Source organism: Takifugu flavidus, chromosome 21 (genome assembly GCF_003711565.1).
Source record: "Takifugu flavidus isolate HTHZ2018 chromosome 21, ASM371156v2, whole genome shotgun sequence".
Taxonomy (NCBI): domain Eukaryota; kingdom Metazoa; phylum Chordata; class Actinopteri; order Tetraodontiformes; family Tetraodontidae; genus Takifugu; species Takifugu flavidus.
The window spans coordinates 3,141,571-3,158,495 of NC_079540.1; the positions used below are offsets into that span (position 1 = coordinate 3,141,571).

The 16,925-nt window shown below is 46.2% G+C and overlaps 4 protein-coding genes across 7 annotated transcripts; 3 read left to right on the forward strand and 1 right to left on the reverse strand.

Annotated features, from left to right (window-relative positions):
- The first annotated feature begins 913 nt into the window (after nucleotides 1–913).
- LOC130518209 (cytochrome c-a) lies at nucleotides 914–2,171 on the forward strand. Of its 2 annotated transcripts, none has more exons than XM_057020624.1 (3): nucleotides 914–1,157; nucleotides 1,415–1,598; nucleotides 1,829–2,171. In XM_057020624.1, exons 2-3 carry the CDS (start codon nucleotides 1,430–1,432, stop codon nucleotides 1,975–1,977), a joined length of 318 nt encoding a protein of 105 aa, XP_056876604.1. In that variant the 5' UTR covers nucleotides 914–1,157; nucleotides 1,415–1,429; the 3' UTR covers nucleotides 1,978–2,171. The 2 variants fall into 2 exon arrangements, with proteins under 2 accessions (XP_056876604.1, XP_056876605.1); XM_057020625.1 differs by having other exon boundaries at nucleotides 916–1,157; nucleotides 1,374–1,598.
- A 383-nt stretch (nucleotides 2,172–2,554) lies between these two features.
- Nucleotides 2,555–8,576, forward strand: wu:fc38h03 (acetylcholinesterase collagenic tail peptide). 2 transcript variants are annotated; one of them, XM_057020617.1, is made up of 18 exons: nucleotides 2,555–2,926; nucleotides 3,348–3,462; nucleotides 3,525–3,658; nucleotides 3,746–3,847; nucleotides 3,928–3,972; nucleotides 4,094–4,120; nucleotides 4,879–4,950; nucleotides 5,038–5,100; nucleotides 5,217–5,243; nucleotides 5,334–5,378; nucleotides 5,455–5,490; nucleotides 5,576–5,656; nucleotides 5,944–6,040; nucleotides 6,117–6,253; nucleotides 6,355–6,474; nucleotides 6,643–6,772; nucleotides 7,415–7,517; nucleotides 7,867–8,576. In XM_057020617.1, the coding sequence occupies exons 2-18, from the start codon at nucleotides 3,360–3,362 to the stop codon at nucleotides 7,934–7,936; spliced, it is 1,392 nt and encodes a 463-aa protein (XP_056876597.1). In that variant the 5' UTR covers nucleotides 2,555–2,926; nucleotides 3,348–3,359; the 3' UTR covers nucleotides 7,937–8,576. The 2 variants fall into 2 exon arrangements, with proteins under 2 accessions (XP_056876597.1, XP_056876598.1); XM_057020618.1 differs by having other exon boundaries at nucleotides 2,558–2,926; nucleotides 3,549–3,658.
- Nucleotides 8,577–8,791: 215 nt separating this feature from the next.
- On the forward strand, nucleotides 8,792–10,816 carry LOC130518207 (peptidyl-prolyl cis-trans isomerase FKBP14-like). Its single transcript, XM_057020621.1, has 4 exons — nucleotides 8,792–9,099; nucleotides 9,274–9,425; nucleotides 9,884–10,011; nucleotides 10,323–10,816. Exons 1-4 carry the CDS (start codon nucleotides 8,909–8,911, stop codon nucleotides 10,479–10,481), a joined length of 630 nt encoding a protein of 209 aa, XP_056876601.1. The 5' UTR covers nucleotides 8,792–8,908; the 3' UTR covers nucleotides 10,482–10,816.
- Nucleotides 10,817–11,032: 216 nt separating this feature from the next.
- Nucleotides 11,033–16,474, reverse strand: wipf3 (WAS/WASL interacting protein family member 3). 2 transcript variants are annotated; one of them, XM_057020620.1, is made up of 8 exons: nucleotides 16,191–16,474; nucleotides 14,837–14,937; nucleotides 14,316–14,430; nucleotides 13,860–14,021; nucleotides 13,037–13,762; nucleotides 12,722–12,856; nucleotides 12,159–12,260; nucleotides 11,033–12,083 (listed from the first exon to the last, which is right to left on the reverse strand). In XM_057020620.1, the coding sequence occupies exons 2-8, from the start codon at nucleotides 14,918–14,920 to the stop codon at nucleotides 12,043–12,045; spliced, it is 1,365 nt and encodes a 454-aa protein (XP_056876600.1). In that variant the 5' UTR covers nucleotides 14,921–14,937; nucleotides 16,191–16,474; the 3' UTR covers nucleotides 11,033–12,042. The 2 variants fall into 2 exon arrangements, with proteins under 2 accessions (XP_056876600.1, XP_056876599.1); XM_057020619.1 differs by having other exon boundaries at nucleotides 14,316–14,439; nucleotides 16,191–16,472.
- Nucleotides 16,475–16,925: the final 451 nt, after the last annotated feature.

Consider the following 16,925-nt stretch of genomic DNA (forward strand, 5'->3'; position numbering starts at 1 on the left):
GCTCTTGGGTAGATCAAATACCTGACCCCGAAGATGGAGTGTTGTGTTGGACAATGTGATAAGACGCCCTTTAAGTGGTGAAAGTATGATTAAGTGTCCTCTGGGGTGCTTTGCACAGGAGTAAAGTGCAAATGCTTTTAGTGAATTAAAGCGACATGCTAGAAAATATCTCCAAACATTAATTCTTCGGTGTGTATTTATGTGCGTGTCCTCAAATGGATATAACTCTCCCGTGGCCATAACACACACATAGAAGCACTGAATTCATTAGTGAATCTCGTTATGACGCTCGGGGACCTTTGACAAATCTGTCCACTAGAGGGAGACAAACACCAGGTGAAAGGCCAGTTCAGTTTCAAACTTTTTAAATTGCCAAAACTTATATTGATTTTTAAATTGATTTTCCCCATCATACTAGTTTCATACACACACGTTACATTAGTTAACGAGACCCAATAGGTTTAAAGTCTCAAATTCAAGGCTGTGATTTATCAAAAGTTTAAAGATATAATGTCTAACTTGGGATCTGAATTTACTCTAAAGACAGTAAAGCCGTCATGAGAGCTGTTGTTTGCTTCCAAATGAACATTCTCTCATTAGATAAGCAGGGTCTTACACAAATTCACACCAATTCCCTCTGTTTTGTTTGCTTACAATTTCTCTTGTTCGCATGCAAATATGAAATCAAACAAAATGCACAGATGTAATCATCTATATTTAAGTTGGAAAAGTACCATTGATTCCACTTTAATTCTTGGTTATTAAGGACATCATAAAAGCCAAATAAATGCAAATAGGTGTTACAACTCATTCCATTTGGTAAAGCATATTTAGAGTTTTGGGTGGACTATGTCTTTAAGAGTTACCAGACTGGCTCAGCTGTACTTGTAAACCAGACAGGTGGGAACCACAGACTGAACATGTCTCACCTTCGCTGTGCTGAGCAACAACACAAGTATGCGCTGACAAGAGACACTCCCATCACAAAAACGCCGACTTCTTTTATTTGCTAAGAGGGTTTAAATCAGGTTTGGTCTCTTATTCGGTCACTTGCTGTGCACAAACTGGACAAAAAGAACAACAACACAAAGCTAAACAACCAGCAAAAGAGGGGGAAACACTTACGTGGAAGACCCCGAAGTGCAGGCGTTAGTCAGGTAAACTGACTCCATTGTGGTGTTGTGGTCGTTGTTGGGCGACATTGCTGCATTTCACAATGTAACATTTGATTGTTATGATGGTGTTGAGGATTTCTAATTTAGTTTAGTTCTAATTTAAGTACCGGTAGTTTATTTTTAAACCCTTTTGTACTTAACTGCACTGTTTGAGCACATTATGGTGACCTTGTGCTTTTTATTTTTGCGCTGTTGTAGTTACAGCCCAAATATATCCTCCTGTTTACCCCATCATTCAGCATCCTCCCTCAGCTATGGGGGACATTGCCAAAGGGAAGAAGATATTTGTCCAGAGATGTTCCCAGTGTCACACTGTGACAAAGGAGGGGCGCCACAAGGTGGGACCCAACCTGTGGGGTCTGTTCGGTAGGAAGACGGGACAAGCGGAAGGCTACTCATATACACAGGCTAACATTGAAAAAGGTGGGAATTTGATGCTGCAATTATATAAATGAGTAGAGTTGTGCATGCAGGTAGTGAAAAACTACATCGCACATACATCCAGAGGTATGTAGGACAGTTATGCAACAGGTCTGAACAGACAGCACAATTAAAGATTCTAGATTGTAACAAGTGTCAAGATGCAGATTTTTAATTCAATAAAAATAATCATTTTAAAGCATTAATGCATTATTGTTTTGCTTGTGTTTTAGGTATAACATGGGATGAAGAAACTCTGAATGTCTACCTTCAAAATCCTAAGAAATACATTCCGGGTACTAAGATGAACTTCGCTGGTATCAGAAAGAAAAGGGAGAGACTGGATATTATAGCATATATGAAGGAGGCCACCTCCAAATAAACTAGAAGAAAGGAAAACAGCAGCCTAGTTGGATGTGTGTTGAAGGGGTTTTTTTGAAAGATGTGTTGCAATGACAAAGGCTATTTTTATTCTTAAATTAACTTATGTATTTTAACTGATATATTCTGCTCATGTTTTGTTGTTCAGTGTTGTTTTTCATCAATAAAACAATAAATCTTCTGCTATGAAACCTGTCTGCTTGTATTAGTGTGAGTGAATCCTGCGGTGCACTATCTACTTGTCTGTTTTGTTTAAAGAAACAGTATGCGGGTTTAGGTGTGGGTTTTTTAGTGTGTACTTGCGTGTCATGTAATATTTCCAGTTGATAACATGGTCTATTATGGACCCATTCCATGTACATACATTTATTACATGTGATTTTATGCTCTGATCTTCCAATTAATTTCTGAAAAAAATGGTGTATGTATGTATGTATGTATGTATGTATGTATGTATGTATGTATGTATGTATGTATGTATGTATGTATGTATGTATGTATGTATGTATGTATGTATGTAAATATGTTGCGGTCCTGCGCACAACTCGTCTGGCCAGAAGATGGCGCCATTCTACTTGTCCATACCTCTATCAGCGCCATAAGGCGTGAAAACGTGCCGGACTGTAACCACGCTGACTTGAAATACCATTTGTGTCCCAGCTATCAGCGTGCCAGTGACACAAGGGTTAGTCCCAGCTCCAGACCATCGGGACCCAGTTCACTCCGCATAGTGGCCTCTGCTGGCGCATCCAACGCCGAGGCGAGAATAAAAGCCATCTCCCGTCTCAATTGTATTGTTATTGACTGGCGAATGGAAAGAAGCGGTGTCGATAAGGGGATCCGATTCATTAGCAGCGGAACCCAGCAGATGTCAGGGGAAACGGAGACTGTCTGAGGGACTGCAGGTGGCGCATTTATTGCGGTTAAAGCAGCGCGTTTTCAAGTATAAGGTAAGAAGAATTTCTGTGCATGAAAAGCCTGGCGAGATGGCATTGTTTCCCTTTCACGCACACGTTTAATTCATTATTGGGCTAAAGTAAAAGAGGATGTTCGGCGTAGACGTAGGCGTTGATTTTCTGCAAACCCCGGGTTGGCCTATTTGCGGGTCTTTTGCGGTCTCACGCAACGCGCATACTGTCCATATTAAATGAGTATCACTGGCGCTGACCTCTGCCAGGAGCCTGAGTGGCAGCTGCCACTGTCTAATTCTGGCACAAGGCCGCGCAGGGTCGGCGTGCGTCTGGAATTACAGCGGCGGTCGCGTCTCCTGCTGCAGTGTGGAGCTGCAACAAGTTTATTGACGCCCCCTTCAGAGAGTAAGCGGAGTGTGCGTGCGTGTGCGTGTGTGTGTGTGTGGCTTATGGTGTGTAGGTAAGCAGCAGGATGGAGCTGACCAGGGCAGTGGCGTCCTTCCACGCTCTTCTTTGCTCTGTGTGGGCTGTCTCCCACCACTCTTCCATGAGCAGCACCCTTCTGGACCCTTCAGGTAAGCTGGGTCACCTCACATGCATGTCACCATGGCGACAGTTGACTGAGGTTCCTCATCAGTCAGAACGCTTGCGACGCTTTCAGTTTCCGGGCTGCTGAGGGAGCCGTTCAGCTTCGAGCCCTGCTGTCTGATGGCGCCCCCTCCGCCACCGCTCTTCCCTCCGCCGCCTCATCTCTGGAAGCGCGGCGACCCCGTGAGTGTCCCACGCGCGCCGACGCACGCCTACCAACTCTCACAGCTCGGCCACTGAGTGAAACCATCTTCTCTGTTTCGATTGAAGAGCAGTCAGAGCCTTCTGCAGCCGGGACGGGACCGGGACAAACCCGCAGAACCTCGGTGTTTACGGGGGCCCCCCGGACCTCCTGGACCCCGAGGTCCAGAGGTAAGAGCAAATTTTCGAGCAAAAGTGATTCAAAAGCAAACTAATCTCAGTTTGGTGATTTTTTTTCCTGATTTTTGAAGGGTCGGAGTGGATTGCCTGGCATTAGAGGCCCAAAAGGGGAGAAGGTGCATGCGTTTTTTTATTGCTTTGAATTAAATCTCCAGTGTATTTTGATATGGGAACATTTTTGTCCTTGTGTTCCCCTCTGTTAAAACAACTCCTCTCTCCTCATTTGTCCTCTCGCAGGGAGAAATTGGACGTCCAGGGTCAAAGGTGAGACATCCCTCCCCTCCTATTTATGTAATTCATCCCCATCTTTCCACCTGTCCTTGGAGCATGGAGAGCAGGATCCGTCTGCCTCCGACGTTCCATCTGTGCGTCCGCTGATGTGATTAGTCTCCTGATGTGCTCTCGGGCGCGCTGTAGTCTCGGATGCCGCTCTGCCCACATGACAGCGTTCAATCACATCCTCCGTTCTCTGCCATGCGCTTGCTCCTCACCTCCTCGTTCCCGTCCTTTTCCTGTCTCCTCTGGCTCTTCCTTCTTTCCTTGGCCCGGCTCCATTAGCCCCCAGTGCTGGTCTCCAGCGATGCTGATCCAGGCCCTCCAGCACTCCAGCGTCTGCATTTTAATCTCGCTGAGTGCTTTTGCTTCCCGTGATAAATCACTTCACACAGCAGCGGGTCCACGTTGTCCCTGCAGGCTGCACTTTTAATGAAGGGAAGCTAAATGAGAGCACGCCACCAGCGTGGAGATATAGATACGTCTGCGCCGCAGGAATCTGGCAACAGAGCAAAGCCACTTTACCCTGTGTTGCTTGATACTAATTAGAAAATCCCGGCGGCATTGTTGAAGCTTCGCCTGCTGGGTTCTGTTTTCTGTCTTGTCCCATTAAAGGGATTCATAAGAGATCGATTTCGTTTGCTTTTAATCTGACCCTTCATCGTGTAGAACATTGCAGACATTATTAGCTGCTTCGTGCAGCCTTGTCTGACCAACACAGAACACTTGAGCATTTTTTCCCCCTGTAGGGTCGCACTGGAGCTCCGGGTCTCCCTGGGAAACCAGGAGTACCGGGATGGCCTGGTGCAGAGGGACTCAAGGCAGGAATTTTCAACATATTTTTGAGTAATCTAGCACCGAGGTATGTCATTTTATGGCAATTTCAACTCTTCTATGAATATCTATAGGGCGAAAAGGGAGATCCAGGACTGATGGGGTTACCCGGACTGAGAGGACCCCCTGGGTCAAAGGTTATTTGCATATTTAACACATTGTTAGCATGTGTTAGCAAAGGGTAACAAGTTTGTGGTTAAGTGTTGAATGGTTGAATTAATCTGCTGGTCATGTTCCTCATGTTTTGACACAGGGTTTGCCTGGTTACAAAGGGGAGAAGGTATTCTCAGCACCCCTGCTAGCAGTGCATGTTGTTGCTTTAAAACTACAGGGGAAATAAATTAAACGGACTCTGTTTTCATTTGTAAAGGGGTCTCGTGGTGAGCTTGGAGCTACAGGACCAAAAGGCGATAAGGTGAGGTACATATTACTTCCCTTTGACCCACGATTGTTTTATCTATGTCTCAAATTCTCATTTAATGTGTATTTAGGGGACAGTCGGTTTGCCCGGCATGCTTGGACAAAAGGTGAGAGTGGTTCGGTTCACACTGTTGATTAAACTGATTGTTCCTCAGTTTCTCTGTGGTTATTATTTATTTCCTCCTCTGATAGGGTGAGCAAGGACCAAAGGGAGAGCCAGGAGTCTCGGGAAGGAGAGGGCCCACAGGTCGGCCTGGAAAGAGAGGGAAAGAGGTACAAAGGGGTTTGGATCTGTGCATAAGATGCATGATGGGTAAGGATGTTCCAGATTTAAACACAGGCTAGGGTGGTGCAGCAACACTGTTATGCCTTCTCATTTTGCCTCCAGTTCTATGTATAGACTCACTATAGTAGTAGAATTACAGGGGTAGCATAAACATTGGCAGCTTAAATCTTCGCACTCACATTAAAGAGAGGAGAACCCATAAAGGAACCAGATTATCTCAGCTATGCACACGTGCTAGTGGTATGTAGGTCACCTTTGGTGTGTGTGTGGACAGGGAACGAAGGGCCACAATGGGGCTTCTGGACCCAGGGGTCCTCCAGGGCCTCCAGGTCAACAGGGTCGACCAGGGCCGCCAGGTCCACCTACCACAGGTGCTCCCACAGATTGTTGTTTGCAGCGTATCATAGCTTCTTACCTCAACATTGTGTCGTGTTGTTTGCTTTACAGGCCTTTTTTCAGTTGGGGAAAAGGGGGAAATGGGTCTCCCCGGTCCACCGGGTCATTGCGAATGTGACTCCAAGGTCGCTAACAATGCTCCCTTTGGAAGCTACACACACCGGAGCCCATTTGATAAAGTCCCCGCAGTAAGACCCCGCTGCGTTAAAACCGTACAGAATATATGATTCTATACTGAATCCCTTCGGCTCTCTTGCTGTCGGCTGTGTGCACGTGTGGATGTGTGTAGATCTTTGTGGTGAACAGCGAGGAGGAGATGGAGCGCGTGCATTTGGTCAATGCAATAGTGTTCAGAAAGGACCAGAGGGGGCTGTACTTCAGGGATAAAGATGGATGGAAGCCCATACAGGTAACAACTGGAGTTACATAATAGGATGTAATGTGGGGAAAGTGCTCCTGTCTGTATGTTCTGGCTGGTTGGGCCGGCGAGCAAAGGCATTGTTTCTAGTTTCCATTTGGTGACTGAAGAGGTTGCAACTGAGTGCCCTCGTATATTGTTTCTTTCTGTCATTTCCAGCCCTTCCAGCCATTCCAGTCCACGGAGAAGGTCCAGGACAGAATCGGTGCGTGCGGGGATGGAAAGGTGCAGTCCCAGCATGGGGAGGAGTGCGATGACGGAAACCAGATCGTCACAGATGCCTGTCTCAGTACGTTGACCTTTGCACGGAGAAGCCAAAAACCTTCATCGATGCAGTGATGAAGCATCACTCAGGAAAATAGCAAAATTGCTATCAATAAAAAAAACAACAATTAATACATTCAGATGTGAAACGCACCGAATTATCAAAAGTGATTTTCTGGCAATAAAAGCATCGTAAGGTATACGTGGGGTCTGCCAGTTTTAAATCTCATCTGATGCCACGTTATTGCCAAAGAGCCAAGTGATAAATAAAAAAATGAGGTGTCAGAATCTCAGAAAAAACACGCTACGTCATCTGAAAATCGACAGAACCTCCAAATTGCGGCCGAAACAGTGCTTGGCTCCAAAGAGTATTTTCCCAAATATAAATACTTAATACCCCACAGTGCCCCACACTCTCTAATGCCCCACAAGTGCGGATAAAAGCAGCAAGTGCTGCGCAACCTTTCCTTGATCTTTCATTTACCTCATCTGTTTCCCCACTGCGGTCACATCCTCCTCCTGCTTGTGCCCAATTAAATTAGCAAGAAAATGCTGTATTGGCATTTCTGAAGCCTGCGGGAGTGCCAGAGCGATTAATAACGTCATCTCTCCCTCCCTTTCCTTCACTGCTCTGCTCTCTTCTTCGCCTGACTCTTCCTCACCTCAGACTGTAAATGGGCCTACTGTGGCGACGGCTACCGCCATGAAGGGATGGAGGAGTGTGATGGAAAGGACTTTGGTTATCAGACCTGCAAGTCATATCTTCCCGGGTATGTCTGCCAAACCACTTTTGTACCACACTTTTCTATTTGCAGAAAATGCACCAGATCTTAGACATGACGGCATAATTCAGGGAGGATGGAAAAAAGTGACTTAATTTTACAAAGGTGGTTTTAAGCCGTTTGTGTTGTTTTATTTCACGTCAACGTGGATGAGATTTATTATAGTATCAAGTAGCCAATATTATTTTATCATATAACATGAAGATATTTTAAAAATGAGTTTGGCATGTTTATTTAAATGTGATTAAATCACCCTCCTTGAAACTGGTATAAAAAAAGTATTAAAAAAAATACCACTGGATTAAGAGTTATGTATTATATTGTATGTCCTACTCAGGTCCTTTGGGCAGCTGAGATGCACTGACTCTTGCCTCATTGATTCTACCGGCTGCAAGTATTTCACCTGAACTGGAAGATGAAAACAAGCGGCGTTTTTCAGACTTTTGAGGCTGCTCCTCCCGACTGCGGGGAATGTTGCCAAAGTCTCTCCCTGTAGAAAACAACTGAAGGACTGAGAGAGAGATAGAGTGTTAAAGAGGTGCTCCTGTTCCCCCTCTGACCTCTCGTCAGGTCACGGGATTCAGATTTGAACAGACTATCTCGCCCGGAGATTAAATTCTTTTGTTTGTATGGGCCTCAGGGAGCAGCTTCCTGTTACTGTTACTCCATCGACTGCAGCACTGTTATGGACACTGGAACCTTTCCACTTAACACATGAAATAGTTATGTACTGTAGGTATGACTTGTTGACTGTTCATGCAGAAATAAGCTATGTTGTGAACTTATTTATAAGTATCAGCAATATTTCTATAGTAGCATCAGAACCAGCCGTGCAGATGTTTATTCATGTTGCATGTGTGTACCAGTTGACAGCGGTTTGCTTTTACCTGTTAATGTATTTAATACTGTGAATGCGCACAACTATCCCAAAAAGGAATGGCATGAAAAATAATTCTCTAGATTCTACTAAGTGGAAGTTCTGCTTGCATGAAAATAAATTTGGTAGAACACTGTACTGTAATAAACAAGTGGCTCGTGTGAAAATAAGCTGGCTTTAAAAGAGGTTCCTCGAATTATTTAGTGACTTTAAACTACGAAGTTATATCATACTATATTTATGAATGCTAAAAGCATAGTTTTTTCCTGCAAGAATGTCGTGCCTGGGACTGAAGAAGTCCGTGCAGAACAACTTCCGGTGGGAAACACGACCAGGAAAAGGCAGCCTCTGTGGGCGGGGCTTAGGAGCCGAAACAACCAATCCGCTGTCGACCTGCGACGGCTCGCGTGATGAAATCTGCCACGTAGATGGCAGCCGCTGCGTCCGCAGCTGCCTCTCCTGCAGTTATCCTTGTTTTCTAAAGTTTGTCTATGAGTGAAACATGCTGCTGACCGTGCTCAGCTGGTCCATCTCTCTCCTGGCGGCTTCCTGCGGGGGGAAGCTGCCCGATCCTGAGGTGAAGGTAGAGGTCCTGCACAGACCCTTCCTCTGTCACCGAAAATCAAAGTATGGAGACATGCTTCTGGTGCACCATGAAGGATATTTTGAAAATGGCACCAGATTTCACAACAGGTACGATCTTTTCCCGCTTTATTACATTTGATGCGTTAAAATTTTGGATGAGTGCGACTTAGAACTTAGAATATTTTTTCTGTACAATTTCTTGGAAAATGAAATCAGAAATGCAGAAAGAGTAACCATGTTTTAGCTTTTCAGCAGCACTTTTTTCCTGTGTTTCTTTCCCAGTCGGAGCGATGACAACCAGCAGCCTGTGTGGTTTACACTGGGCATCAAAGAGGTGATCAAAGGTTGGGATAAGGGCCTGCAAGACATGTGTGCTGGAGAAAAAAGGAAGCTGATCGTACCTCCAGCTCTGGCCTACGGGAAGGAAGGGAAAGGTGCAGCACTTGTGACTCTCTAAAATGCACAATTTGTCATGTCAACCATGACAAAATGGGATTATTTACCACCGGCATGGGCAACATTTAAATCACAGGGATGCAGATTTGCTCATGTGCTTCATCAGCTTCACGCTAACCTAATCCTATTGCACGCTATGCATGTTTATTATGTCCCTGTCCTGTTTTAAATGACTTTCTATGTCTTTAACTCCAATTCAGCCATAGGGTTTCACAACATGGAGCATGTCAACACTATTTTACCCCTGAGACTGAACGTTCTGGTAAGCGCAGACGTTAACATGTCTTCCGTAGTTCCCATCCTGACGCCACAGCATGTGTTCAAACCCGTTCAAACCTCTTTAGTCAGATGTGTTGTGGTTTGAAGCCTCGCTGCAGTTCAGGCAACATCGTCTGACCTTCTGACCTCTCTTTCTGCGACGATCCTTCGTGGCCAGGCAAGATCCCACCTGAGAGCACGCTGACCTTCATCATTGAAGTAATGGAGATCAGAAATGGGCCGAGGTCACACGAGTCCTTCCAAGAAATGGACCTCAATGATGACTGGAAGCTGTCCAAGTATGAGGTAATGGCAGGGCTGTGTTGCTTATCATCGCCCTGAATTTTGACTAGATTGAATCCATCAGTAATTTCCTGACTGGATGTGAAAATGGCTGGAATGTGAAAGCCCGCATTGGAAGAATGGACCAAAGTTTAAGTCTGGTTAGAAGATATGAAGGCTATAAGAGTAAGAAGAGCATGAAAATACAGTTTATTTACCTCCCCAGGAATACATGAAATGCATACAAACTGGCCATTTATCCCCAAAAATGTATAAAGTAGATGTAATCTTTACCAATAGTTCCCAATCACAGCATTATTTTCTCTGTGTGCCAGGTGAAAGAATACCTGAGGAAAGAGTTTGAGCGCCATGGCTACCCTCCCAACGACACCTTACACGAGAACATGATGGAAGATATATTTGCCAAAGAGGATGAGAACAAAGACGGCTTCATATCCTCCAGAGAGTTCACGTACAAACACGATGAACTTTAAAGTCTCTCTGACATTGGCGTTTGGGGTAAATTGTCGGGATTATCTGACCCTCGGTTTTAAAGAGCAACGTTTGGGTTCGTGTGGTGTGTGACGTCTTCCTGTGTGTGTTTGTGTGGGGCGGAGCTGTCTTGTAAAAACAGATCTAACTTTAAACTTATTTTTTGTGTTCTGCTTGTGCTCGTCATTTACGCACAGTTTCAGGTTACGTTTGTTTGAAAAGTGTAACGCTTGTTTGCCCTTTTCAAGTTAATGTAAGCCAAGTTGTAGGTGTTCTAATCACTGTGCTGGAGGCTCTAACGAGAAAATGTTCTCGGTGAATAAAATCTCAAACTGTTTCTTTGGCTGTGGTGTTGGCAACAGACCCACAATGCAATAATTCTGCTGGGGAACTTTTACTTTTTGGATGATTTATCAATGAGGCGTTAATTTATCATTCTTATTTTAAAATACAAAGTCCTGGTATCGCTACTACGGTGTAGTAGTTCGCGTGGTTCATCGGAAGGGGGTGCTGTTTAACAAATGTTCGTACACTGGAAGAAAATACCCCCAAATCTGACGACGTGACTTATTTATTTTTCAGAATAAAAAAAATGCAAATACGCAACAGCACCATTGTGTGAGGGTTTACAGGACCTCAGAATAGCAAAAACTGCGGTTTTTACAAGTATTTCACGTCACAGTTTAAAACCAATAGGTTCAGAAACAATGATTGTCTTGGTTGGACATTATTAACTGATAATAAAAAACAGTGTCACATCTTAAACCCTCCCCACAAAAGATATTTAAACTGATTCACAACTCTTATTCCTGCAACAAAATATCACTACTTCTTTACTTCAAAATGAACTTTTCGCCAAACCTATTTTAAGAACACTTCTAATATCTTTGGTATAAGTGTCTTTGGCTTCCCTAATGCTGCTAAACAGTTTTAATCATATATTACATTATTTGTTCTCAATCTAGGCATAAAATGTGCTTCAGACTTTTTAACTCCAAATGACAAGAATACTGTTTTTTTCCTTACATTTTATAATAAGCATTTTGTTATCAAAATGGGGAATTTTCAAATGATACAAGAACATTAAGGCTCTTGAGTTCTCTATGATCTCCCTGATGCAATAGAGATGCTGCTGGAGTTTCTGGAGTGCTGTGATACGGCCTCCCCCATCGCGTCTTTGTGAAACTGAGACTTAAAATGTATCACCGTATCACAGTTTCATGCATGCCGTCTTAACAAAAGTTCCACGGCTGGAATTGCAAAAGTGATTTTGCAAACACTTGCACACTGTTGAGTCCTGTTTAACACGCCTAATGGGAGACAATGTCCCTGCACATTAGTGTGTGTGCTGCACATTAAAATGAGGAGAGGGAGGGACCTCCTCCTCCTCACGCACATTCAAAACATTCCATACTGGTAAAGGTCAGAGGTCACATGGATGGGACTCTGTTTGACGCCTCCTCAGAAATACGCTAAGAACATACAGACCCATTAAAGTCCGTGACAGCTATTGAACTGTTAACATGTGGTGGGGGGGCTTGAAGGAACGGGTGAGGCCCTGACTCATCTGAGGTGTGTCCTCATCCCAGGAGGTTTGGGGTTCACTGAGGGAAGAAAAGGGAATACTTGCAGCTAGGTGACGCTGGAGTGGAGAAATGAGGAGCAGATCGTGACGGTACCTCTGTTCTCTTTGCTGGGATAGATCCGAGGGAACGGCTTGAACTCATCTGGTGGGGGTAAATCTTCGACTGGGTGGAACTGGAACTTGGACTCAAAGTCGTCTGTCAGAGGTGGATATGAAGGCAGACAGTCCATAAGTGCAATTCTGAGTAAATTTAAAGGCTTTTATGCTCTGTTACTCCACCGGAATCAAATATACTCAAATCTCATCTATCTAAAGCTAACCTAGCTATCTGAACATGCCGTATATATATATAAATATAGACATGTATCTTCTACAGGACGTTGCTGCAACATGCTGCACCAGAGTCCAAAATAAATGTATTTTTAAATCTGGTTATTATTAATAATAAATTACCCAAAGAATCAATTGATGCTCTAATCAGTTACAAATCAATTTGGATATTGGGGCTGATATTTTGTTGATAAGTTTGTGTAAACAGTTTATATGGTAATCTATAATTACCATCTAAATATATAGATGTATACACTTATTATTTTAACATCCAGGTATTTGCTGATGCAGGTGAGTTTATGAGTGAACTGTATCACGTTGTCTCACCCAGGCTGTGCAAGTGTCCGTTCCTGAGACTTGGAGGCAGAGGAGGTGGCGGTGGAGGGGGAGGAATGCGGCAGGACAACTCCGTGGTGGGGGAGCGTGCAGGAGGAGCTGGAGGAGGTGCCAGCCGCCCCGCACCTGTTACCATGGACAACGAGAATACGGGAGTCAAAGAGATGTGAATGCTTTCAGAAGAAGTGAGACAGAGGAGTCGTCGAGGCACATTTTTAGGTTCATCAGGTCGAATATTTGCTATTTTGCTAAAAATAAAACATTTGTTTACATTTAACGGGCCAATCGGGGTCCAGTACTGCCTACCTGCACTTCTGGGGACAGCAGGGGGCCGCCGGGTTGGAGCATTGCAGGGGTATGAAGGAGGTAAAGCGCGCAGGGCTGGAGAGGGCCCTGCGGCCGATATGGGTGGGGGGAGTGGGAGGTTGGTTGGATAGCTGGGGGCTAAAGAGGCTGGGAGGGGTGGAGGGGGCGGTGGGGGGGGAGCTCCTAGTGTGCTTTCTCGGAAAAAACGCGTTGGTTCGGGGTGGATGTGGGGAGGCGGCGGCGGATAGAAGCAACCTGAAGAGCGATCCCCGGGAACATGAGAGGGAGGTTGGTAAGGAGGCGGCGGTGGCGGCGGAGGGGGGGTCAATGGTTGGGAAATGGTGGTGTGGTGGTGCTGAGCAGGGAGCCAGGTGGGCTTGGCGGCCTGCGAAGGAGGCAAAGGGGGAGGGCAGGAAGGGAGGGGAGGAGGCTTGCTGACTGGGCGGTCCTGGAAAGATTGGAGCAGGGGAGGCGGAGGTGGGGGTGGGAGACAGGAGGGCGGCACTGCTGGGGGTGGAGGGGGACAGGCAGCAGGGTAAGGAGGGGGGTGCCTGCCGCCGTGAGATGGGGAGGCCGGAGCAGAGGCCGTGGAAGTGGGCTGACGGTGGACGGCGCTCCGTAGCTCCACCGTCTTGTGAGGAGGCTCAGGGACATTCCCCGAGTCAGCTACTACAGTGGGGGGGTTCCAGAGGGGCTTCAGAGAGGTGGTGGAGCTCGACCGATGCACTGGAACAAACACAGGCGTCCTTCCCATCAAAGGCCTATTCATCAAAGCACACCTCAACCAAACTTGCTTGCTGTTGGTTTACAAATCAGCACCCACCTGGGGTCTTTCCTGCAAACTCTCTCTGTCCTATTGGCTTCAGGGCTGGGAAGCCTCCAGCGAAGAGTCCACCCAGAGAGGGTCCAATAGGCGTCGCACCTCCTGACGAGCCCTGAGAGGGCGCAGCATGACTCGGTGCATCTGCAGAGCTGGCCTTGGGCTCTGGGAGTGAAAACATCGGCATTAACAATGAGCCCTACTGGACCTGGTGGCGCTACTGCAAAACTGACTCTTAAATTGCCGCTTGTAAATCAATGGAAAGGGGTGACAGAGGTGAGGGCATTGTAGCTGTTTCCTATACTTATCAGCTGCAGGGCATTCCTTCCTGAAGCGCATGTGTGTATTCTGCTGAACGGAGCAACAGAACCTTTTTTCCGTCACAGCTACTATATACACAGTTGACACGCTATTCCAGATGGGCTGGGATTATTTTTAACGTGGTAAAATGTTACTTACTGTCGACAACGGGGGCACTGCGGTCATTGACCTGTGTGACTTTCCGGAGCTTGGCTCCTTTCTGGATATCGGCCAACAGGGCATTCCTTCCCCCTCCACCACCACCAGACTGGGGCTTAGGGCACTGTCAAAAAAAAGGACAAAAACTTGTTATTTTTTTACATCCCTTTGCCAATAATTCTGACATACCAGTGCGCTGTTGCTTTGTGGATGTACGCACATGTATAGAAGCAAAGCAAAAGCCAAAAACAACATAATTGGCCACCATCAACTGACCTCTGACCTTTAAACTGAATTAAAAAAAGTCTGATTAAAAAAAGAAAATGAGGAATAAGCAGGCCCGGCAACGGCAACTCGTCTTATTTGAGGACACTGAGCCGCAGAAATATAACCCTTCTCTGTTACTGAGTGTCTGATCCCCCGTGGTGGATGTGTAGCGCCTGGATCAATAATGCACGTGAATTGCAGGACGGTTATTGGTCAGAGTGGTGGGAGGGGACAGTACAGAGGGGCACACGTACCTGTGGCAGCGCAGCACTGGGAGGTGGAGGCGGCATGGGGGGAGCCGGGGGAGGGGGAGGGGGAGGGGGAGGTGGGACTGGCATGGCGGGCCCTCAGACACCTGCAGAAACACACACAGTTACGACGCCGTCGCGGACACAGTCGAGCTTGTCCTTCCTGTAGGGTCAGGGGCCTCCTCGGCTTTTGCCGCTGTTAAAAAACAGGAAGGCGCTCCCTCCAGAGAAATCGGATACACAACGACACCGCCACCTCAGTCCCACCCACCCCCCCCCCCTTTCCCAATTGCCCTCTGGTAGAAGAACAATGGCCCCTGCTGTGTGAAGGGGAACAGACCTCTACCCTCCGGTCCCTCAGTCAGGAAACGCCACAGGAAAAAGCAACAGTGTGCACACATTGTTCCTTATCCAGGAACGGCCGCGTGCGGCACTTCTCGCGTTCCTATCATAGAGGGCAGCAGCTGTCAAGGAACGGCTCCCGATTCCCGACGATGTTGCCAATGTCTCACGTGTCTTTGGAAACCGGATGCGCACCGCTGGGACCTCCACCCAAACTTCTTGACATCATGAAATCTTGATGAGAAGCAGGCCACTGTGACTGGGACGGATCGGAAAGCTCTGTTTTGCTGCGGAAAACACGATGCTCCTCCTGAACGTCTAAAAAAATAAATAAAAGCACAAGCCGCGTCGGAAGGCTCTGTCCAGGTCACATGTTCCTGGCCCTATAGCTTATCTTACAGCCTATAAAATCCATGACTGCCAATGTGGTTGATGGCGTTGCAAAGGCTTTTCTGTGTCAGCTACTGTCACTGACAGTCTTTTAATCATAGTTAATAAAGTTCAACCATGTCAGCTAAACATGATCGTGTCAGAGGGAGAGAGAACAATGTGTGCCTTCCATCTAATCAGTCTGACCGTCATGAGTCGCTATTTCTATCTTTGTATCTGTCAGCGGCCTCTGTAACACTAGAGAGTGGGGGTCTTTACTGGGTGCCACGGTTGGCCGTGCGTCCCAGGGAAACAGGTGGGACACCTCTCCAACCAGTTGTTGGTTGTCTTTAACCTGCATGTCTCGTTCTTCTTCCTTCTCCAGCTGAGAAGTACCGGCCACCGCAGCCTTCATAACAGGTTTGTGCGGTTAAAAACGAAAGATCAACGCTGGGTCTCCAAATGTCCGCGTCCATATTTCCACAGTAGCTGCATGTGGAAATATCTGTCTAAATGTTATATACTTCAGAAGAAAACTTTAAAAGTAAGACAGACTATGGGCGCGCATATTTTACAAGCGTACAATACTTGATTAGATATTTCATGAGGTGGCTCCTTGCAATCTGTTACTACAGTTTACGCGTCTTACCTTCGCAAGACTTTCCCAAATCCACCTGTTTGCGCGCAAAACGTCGGCGAGATCAAGCGCAGCAACCTGGTCTCATGGCGCACCCTCACTGCACCTCAGTCAGACACGATTCCAAGTTCTCAAAGGAGGGGAAACTGTCGCTTTGGCTCCACGAAACTTTGATTTCACTTTTTATTCATATCCCAACAGACGGGCCACGGTGGTCCTGCACAATTGCCTCTTTATGCCTGCCTGTTTACAGTCTATTTTCATTTGCGCACACTGCAGGAGGCGAACAGACTAAAGCCACACCTCAACCGACCCACACTCATCACGGGGACCAATTGGGAGAGACGGTAGGAGGGGGTGCAATCAGATATGTTTTGGGCAAGTTTCACATTTGGGATGTAAAATGGTTTGTCTTTTTTAAAAGATAGAAATGTAATTGCTTTGGGACCTGTAAATAGTACAGGACTGCGCCAGACTCTTCTTTTCAGTGTAAATTTTAAGTACTGTTTTTCGCATCGTACCGAGAAATGTCGCCCTCTTGTGGCTATTTTGTATCATAAGGAAAATTTCCAGAACGAACCAGGATCAAAGAATCTGTCAGTCAATGAACTGGCAGACACAATAAAAGGATCCTGTTGCATCACATCTGAAGCCCAGGCTACAGTAGGACTGTATTTACCTTGTTCAATAAACATGAATGCAGACACACACACACCTTGAAGACTCCAAAGGAATGCTGTGCCACAG

Excerpts from the sequence above, each read along its gene's own strand:
- LOC130518209 (XM_057020624.1), top strand. The coding sequence starts at position 1,430 with ATGGGGGACATTGCCAAAGGGAAGAAGATATTTGTCCAGAGATGTTCC. Across the intron at positions 1,599-1,828 it reads ACAGGCTAACATTGAAAAAG|GTATAACATGGGATGAAGAA; the intron begins GTGGGAATTTGA and ends CTTGTGTTTTAG.
- wu:fc38h03 (XM_057020617.1), top strand. The coding sequence starts at position 3,360 with ATGGAGCTGACCAGGGCAGTGGCGTCCTTCCACGCTCTTCTTTGCTCT. Across the intron at positions 5,491-5,575 it reads CCGGCATGCTTGGACAAAAG|GGTGAGCAAGGACCAAAGGG; the intron begins GTGAGAGTGGTT and ends CTCCTCTGATAG. Across the intron at positions 6,475-6,642 it reads ATGGATGGAAGCCCATACAG|CCCTTCCAGCCATTCCAGTC; the intron begins GTAACAACTGGA and ends TGTCATTTCCAG.
- LOC130518207 (XM_057020621.1), top strand. The coding sequence starts at position 8,909 with ATGCTGCTGACCGTGCTCAGCTGGTCCATCTCTCTCCTGGCGGCTTCC. Across the intron at positions 9,100-9,273 it reads GGCACCAGATTTCACAACAG|TCGGAGCGATGACAACCAGC; the intron begins GTACGATCTTTT and ends TTTCTTTCCCAG. Across the intron at positions 9,426-9,883 it reads CTACGGGAAGGAAGGGAAAG|GCAAGATCCCACCTGAGAGC; the intron begins GTGCAGCACTTG and ends CTTCGTGGCCAG.
- wipf3 (XM_057020619.1), bottom strand. The coding sequence starts at position 14,920 with ATGCCAGTCCCACCTCCCCCTCCCCCTCCCCCTCCCCCGGCTCCCCCC. Across the intron at positions 13,763-13,859 it reads GTTTGCAGGAAAGACCCCAG|TGCATCGGTCGAGCTCCACC; the intron begins GTGGGTGCTGAT and ends TGTTTGTTCCAG. Across the intron at positions 12,084-12,158 it reads TCCCAGCAAAGAGAACAGAG|TGAACCCCAAACCTCCTGGG; the intron begins GTACCGTCACGA and ends TTCTTCCCTCAG.